General features: G+C 52.4%; 1 protein-coding gene across 1 annotated transcript; it reads right to left on the reverse strand.

Annotated features, from left to right (window-relative positions):
* Positions 1-2,493: 2,493 nt before the first annotated feature.
* BAG3 (BAG cochaperone 3) lies at positions 2,494-6,384 on the reverse strand (the record flags this gene model as incomplete). Its single annotated transcript, XM_075849027.1, has 3 exons — positions 2,494-5,266; positions 5,370-5,603; positions 6,052-6,384. Coding segments are annotated over 3 exons (1,392 nt in total), but the record flags the coding sequence as incomplete, so codon positions are not given.
* Between the last annotated feature and the right edge of the window lie 871 nt (positions 6,385-7,255).

The raw sequence follows: 7,255 nt of genomic DNA on the forward strand, positions 1-7,255 counted from the left end.
TTCAGCCGTAATTGTCGATATTGTGTGCACATACCCATAGAGTGAGGCTCGCCATACAGCAAACGATAATAACCACGGCCAACCACCTGGTGGACATCTTCATCAGTACAATACTTGGCGGAATGAATTGTAGATGTAGCAACGGACACATCGCGCCTCTCAGCTGTTTACGCAAGTCCCATAGAACAGAACGGAGAGAGACACACGCTTGCATGGCCCCCCCTTATATAGTCTCCACCAGGAATCTGCAGCCAGCGCAATAGGGGTCAGAAGACCCCCATTACACACTAATATATATAGATCACACACACACACACCATTTTATATATAGGTTGGAGCCGGCGTCTATGGCATATCCTGTGGAAATACCATAAATGTCTAAATGGGGAATACCACTTTAACGCTCACTATTCGGATACACAGGAGGTGGTGATGAGATATGAACATATCCGCAGGCCCCAGCTGAAAACCAAAAATAGAAGCAATACATATCGGCTTCCACAACACGGTGTCCCCGGAACCATAAGAGAACAGTTTACTGGCCGTATAAAGGGCAACGAACGTGTGTCACAACATCGGGACTTCATCCCACCCTAAAATCACTAATATGTTCTGCAAAATCTGGCTACAGAATTCAGAACCTCATCCTTAGGGCGCTAGGACAGTGGGCCCTCAGGTTACAATATGTAAGCATAAAACACCAGACAGCCTAGGTTTACACTTCACGTAATTGGCTGGACGACACAACCAAATCAGTATGGAACATTTAATGCTAAAACCCCTGTATTAATGAAGTGCATGCACCGACTGGCTATCCAGTAGCGCCCCTCTACAGTACAGTATGGTAATTGCCCTCTCCATTCGGCACGCCCTGCCCCGCACGTCCTGTACCGCCCTCTCCTGCCCCGCACATCCTGTACCGCCCTCTCCTGCCCCGCACGTCCTGTACCGCCCTCTCCTGCCCCAGCACCGCCCTCTCCTGCCCCGCACGTCCTGTACCGCCCCGCCGTCTCCTGACCCGCACGTCCTGTACCGCCCCGCCGTCTCCTGACCCGCACGTCCTGTACCGCCCCGCCGTCTCCTGACCCGCACGTCCTGTACCGCCCCGCCGTCTCCTGACCCGCACGTCCTGTACCGCCCCGCCGTCTCCTGACCCGCACGTCCTGTACCGCCGTCTCCTGCCCCGCACGTCCTGCACCGCCCTCTCCTGCCCCGCACGTCCTGTACTGCCCTCTCCTGCCCCGCATGTCCTGTACCGCACCGCCGTCTCCTGCCCCGCACGTCCTGTACCGCCGTCTCCTGCCCCGCACATCCTGTACCGCCGTCTCCTGCCCCGCACGTCCTGTACCGCCGTCTCCTGCCCCAATATTGCCTGTCCGGCCTTCTAGCTGTACTACATGTACTTTACTGCTCCCTCCTTGTAGAAGTCGTACAATCCTGCTCTCTAGAGGTGTTGGGATAAGCTGCTACTTTGGACACCAGTTGAGGACTGGCCCATTTTATTTTTAGGTACTCTCTGTACTGTCCAGGTCTGAGGTTTGTTTTATTGTACGGACAGAAGTTTCTTCTGAGACCTGCTCGACAGCGTGATTTGCTTTCCCCGTAACGACTTGCTCCATCTATATTAGTTGTTTGCGCTTTTTTTTTTTCATTGAAATGTTGGGGCTTTAGAACCAATTACGTGTTTCCCATAAAGCTCGTCTCACGTTACAATGTTTTTAATTCACAATGGTTGTCCCGGAATTATTATACCTTGAGGACCACTGTACACATGCAGCAGAGGTAGTATCTGTTCTTTATACATTCTCTCCCTTTATGACCCACTCCTGGTTTTGGCTTCAAAAACCTGATGGAAACCTGCATATGTGAATACACTCTTAGGCTGGGCTCACACACGGCATTTTTGTTTTACCTGTTGAACTCCCATTGAGACGACATCTAGAGAAAACGCCAGTGTTATCAGTGGGAGCACTTCCCGATCATCCCACAGACGGCGCAGAATAGGAGCAGCTATCGGTTCCATGGCACAGTCGCTGCCGTATGCCACAACAAATGCCCAGTTCCCAGACTTTAAATAAAACACTAGAAGCAGAAAATGCAAAAAAATAAATCCCCCCCATCTCTTTTTTTTTTAAATTATTCTATTTGGTCTTATTTTGCGATGACATCTGTGAGGAAGAGATAAAGAATTCTTCCGTGTCCTAGATCAGCCCCCACCATCCTGACTGTACATTACGTGGCTGCAGGAGCCCCCCCCCCCTCACTGCTCAGGAACGCTAAGCCCCGCCTCTTCTAATGGCGACACTGGCGTTATCCGGAACGGACGAGGACAAATCAGCTGCTTAGTAGTTCTGAAGAGACCGGAAAACAATCCTTCCCGTAACGTTGCACCTCACACGACCCGTAACGAGCAGCAATGACAGAGGTCGAGCCGGAAACGTGACACTAGAACCTCAAGCCCATGGCTAGGCCAGGTCCACCAGCACCGGAGACGACCACTTATTGATGGTTATATCAAAGTTTTATTTAAAATATTCCCATAATGCTTTCTTCACACGTATAAATAGAGATTTATTTAAATCACTCTATACAGGATTACATAAAGTGCAGAGAACGGCGAGTGGTGGAGGAACCGCGTGCGGCCTTCATTAGTGCATAAAACACGACGGTTATAATCAATCAATTCAGCACAAGGCATTGGAAGGACGTGAGGGCCTCGGGAGAAAAGTCTTATTCTCAGGGTGGAGTAGGCGACATGCAAGACCAGATGCCAGGGTGGAGTAGGCGACATGCAAGACCAGATGCCAGGGTGGAGTAGGCGACATGCAAGACCAGATGCCAGGGTGGAGTAGGCGACATGCAAGACCAGATGCCAGGGTGGAGTAGGCGACATGCAAGATGCCAGGGTGGAGTAGGCGAGATGCAAGATGCCAGGGTGGAGTAGGCGAGATGCAAGATGCCAGGGTGGAGTAGGCGACACGCAAGATGCCAGGGTGGAGTAGGCGACACGCAAGATGCCAGGGTGGAGTAGGCGACACGCAAGATGCCAGGGTGGAGTAGGCGACACGCAAGATGCCAGGGTGGAGTAGGCGACACGCAAGATGCCAGGGTGGAGTAGGCGACACGCAAGATGCCAGGGTGGAGTAGGCGACACGCAAGATGCCAGGGTGGAGTAGGCGACACGCAAGATGCCAGGGTGGAGTAGGCGACACGCAAGATGCCAGGGTGGAGTAGGCGACATGGTTATCCACAGCACTCACTTCGTCGGAATCTCTACTCGATTATGGGAGGATGCAAAATCCAAGTCCAGAGATCCCTTCTGGACAATCAATTGATGCAAAAAACTTGGACAGCATCCGTATGGCAAAGGTATAAAAGGTTTTATTAACACATCCCATTAACAAAGTGCTACGTTTCGACTCCGCAGGAGTCTTTATCAAGCAAGGATGGAGAAGGCGACATGCAAGATGCCAGGGCGGAGCAGGTCACATGCAAGATGCCAGGGCGGAGTAGGCGATATGCAAGATGCCAGGGTGGAGTAGGCGACATGCAAGATGCCAGGGTGGAGTAGGCGACATGCAAGATGCCAGGGCGGAGCAGGTCACATACAAGATACCAGGGTGGAGTAGGCGACATGCAAGATGAGTGTGTTCCATTTTTACACAACCCCTTCCATACAGCCACGGTTTGAAGCTGCTCCAGGGCAGTGAAGTGGAGACCTCGGTGGAGCACGGATCTGCAGCGAGTACGGAGAACAGCATAACCTGTACCAAGACAAGGCCAGCGGCTAAGAGATGTAAATCGCAGTGACATTGTCCGGTCACGTGACCAGCGTCTCGCCTCGCGGCCTGATTCACACTTGTGTATTGTAATAGAGGGCGATCATTAGATTAGGTAGATTTGGTGCGTTACCCTGTATTTGTTCTTCCATATTCATAGTTTATCCCTCGCTGCAGATACGTAATCTTCCAGCCTGCATGGACTTCTGTAGGGGAACCGCAGCACGTGGAATATCTGCAGCCCGGCTACTGCAGGAACAGTGTGAATGAGGCTTTAGGGTGACCAGTCCCTGTTCTGAGCATGATCAGACCAAGCCCAGAGAAGCTCTACAACCAATGTCCATCAGACCCCCAGCCCCCAATTCACGTGCGATTGTCAGGCCCCTCCTCCACCCATCTGACAACCATTGGTCATTGCATAGATCAGGACAGAAAAATAAAGATCAAAAGCCGGAGAAGCAAAAAAATTAAGTGAAACATTCAATGAAGATTTCCTTCCAGGTTGGATTTACCCCAAATCATGACGTGGAAAGCGCAGCTCGGTAACTCGTCTCCACTGACGGATTCTGCAGATGAGGAGTTGTGGTCACACATGAAACGGCAAAACTAAAACCAAAAAGTCTTCAAAAAGTTATCCGCCTATATTCCAAAAGTTCAAGCCACTAATGGCCACAAGTGGTTGGGACAAAGACTTCTTGGACGGCCTCCTGGAGGGGCCTCTCAGACGGTGCTGGTATAGCAGAGCTGGACGCTCCTCTGCTTTCTTCCATAGCGCCACCGAATTCGATTACTTCTTGGGAGTTTGCAGCCGGGTCCATTGCCGGATTATCAGAAGATTTTAATTCCAAAGTCTCTAGAATGTTCTGGACTTCTCGGACACCATCTCTCCTAGCCTGACGCACATCAGCTCGGCCTTCGGGGTCTACTGAATCTAGGGCCAGCAGCTCCTTGGTCAGATATTCCTCCAACATGAGATACTTCTTATTTTTGCTACCTCGGAAGTTGGCCACCGCTTCTTGTAGTGCCTGCACTCTGTGCAAAATGCTCTCTATCTGGAGAACTCCAGGGTGCCGATCTTGGGGCTCCGCCAGCTCTGGGGGGACCCCTGCCTCTTCCAATGCTTGTGGACATGACAGTTCTTCCTGTTCTACCTTCTGGGGAAAGGATTTACTGTCCTCTTCTACATATCTGGTCTGTGCTGGGGGGCTGCTCGGAGGGCCGGTCTGTGCTGGGGGGCTGCTCGGAGGGCCGGTCTGTGCTGGGGGGCTGCTCGGAGGGCCGGTCTGTGCTGGGGGGCTGCTCGGAGGGCCGGTCTGTGCTGGGGGGCTGCTCGGAGGGCCGGTCTGTGCTGGGGGGCTGCTCGGAGGGCCTGATGTAAAGCTCACATGAACATCTGGAGTAGAGGTCTTCTGGATGGGGACAGCGGGCACAGGGCTCGGCTCGGCCTCCACGTGACTTCTAGCTGGGGAAACCCTTTGTATTGGAATCTGATAGACAAAGTAGAATTAACAGATTATGAATAAATTCTTCTTAAACAGAAACCAAACTAGTGAGGGAATCATGTGCCCGCGCCACCCGCCCGTACATTACCTGCACTCTGACAGGAGGGGGCATGGTTCTGGAAGGAGAGTTCTCCCGGGGTGGTCTCTCGTCTTGGATCCTGTGGTAGACCGGCTGGTGAGGATTCTGCTGCACATTGAGAGAGGGCGGTCGTGGGATGTTCCCCTCATGGATCACTGGTATGGGTATATATCCCCGGGGCAGGGGGTGGCCTTGTCTGCCGGGTCCCTGCTGCGAGACGTTGCTCAAGTCTGAAGGAGGAGGCTGCAATGTAAACACAAGAATCTACCGTCAGCCTAACATCTGACGGTTCTGCTGCAGGTGGGATGTTTACACAGCACCAACATCCAGATGCCAAGGACACCCACCCACCCCCCAAAGGGGAGACACATGATCCACTGCAGGGAATCCATCATGGAGCCCTTAGAAGATCTGTTAAAAGACCAGAGTTCCAGTAAGACGAGCGAGCGGGTTCTCCATTTGGGGTTCCACATGCATCGGTCCTGTTCAGAGTGCTGCCCCCCCCTTATGACAATACTGCAGCTGTAGTTCATCTTAGTCGTGATGTCACATGATCTGACCACGTTCTCCATCGGCATTAGTGCTGCATGTGTTACGTGGCCTCATGAGGAGGACAGGACACCAGGCAGCACATGAACGGTATCACGGAGATTCCCCACATACAGAGCGGAGCCACGCTCCCGGATCTTACCGATTGTCCTTTTGAGGATCCACGTGACGACAGGAACTCTGTGACCTGTCCACCCTGCTTGTCTGTGGAAGGAGATTCTGGTGGGCTCCAGGCAGGAGAATGAGGTCGGTCGGGCCCCTGCAGAGGAGACTGCGGCCTCTTTTGTACTGGGGGCTCACATTTAACCCTTTGCACCCCTGGCTGAGGCGCATGAAGGAAGGGCAGCTGTGGTCTCGTCTCCACGCCTTCATGCTGGACTGAAATAGGGATATAGCCAGGACGCAGCTGAGGGGAGTAGAAGTTTCCACTTTTAGGACCCTCTGGGAATGGGCCGTTGCACAATTTCCGATTCACCTAAACACAAAGATGAACAGATTGTTAGAAAAACCGGAGCTCCGTGCGGAAGGAATGGCAGACATTTAATAAAACGCATTCAAGAGGGAGGAGTTGCCATACCAACCAATCATGCGTGCCGGTCCCCCACATGACGATGCCCATATCCAACCATAACATGGTTCTCACACAGCGTGCTCAGTGTATGCCCATCAGTGCCGCAGTCACGTGACCCCGAACCTTGTGAATAATAAGGATGTCCCTGTCACATTCTGGGAATCGGGGGCAGGGACAGCGTTATCATGAGTCCCCGTAACCCCTCAGACACCTTTCTACAAGTGACAACCAGGAAACACGGCCACACTTCAGAAGAACAGGTGGCGAGCGGCCGGGATCCTGACTCACGCCTCATTATTACTGCGCTGACTTCAGAGCGGTCACTTCTCAGCTACGTGTAACATTTCCTCCCTTCCCCCACATGCAGGAATCCGGACAGATCACAGATGGAGATCACTGTAGTGTACGAGGCCAAGATGTCACCATTATCAGCTGGATCGTTACTACAGACTGATGTAGGGGCCACCACTACAGGGACACAAGTGACACCTGGGCCCCGCCACCCCCAGTTCTCTACAAAACCGGTTAATTGGCACACAGAACAAATGGAGGCCAGAGACCGACCTATAAATGGATCCTGAGCAAAAGAATTCCAGACCCCCCCCCCCCCCCCCACAGCAACAGCTGCGAGACCGAGAGCTCAACGACAGCTGAGGACGTTACGCGGGTCATCTCCAAAAAGGTGACAAAAATACTAGAAAAGGAGGATGATAATACTACAGAGGAGGAGGAAGAGGAGGTGGAGGAGGATAATACTACATAGGAGGATGATAAT

The sequence above is a fragment of the Rhinoderma darwinii genome, unplaced genomic scaffold (assembly GCF_050947455.1).
Source record: "Rhinoderma darwinii isolate aRhiDar2 unplaced genomic scaffold, aRhiDar2.hap1 Scaffold_644, whole genome shotgun sequence".
Classification (NCBI taxonomy): Eukaryota; Metazoa; Chordata; class Amphibia; order Anura; family Rhinodermatidae; genus Rhinoderma; species Rhinoderma darwinii.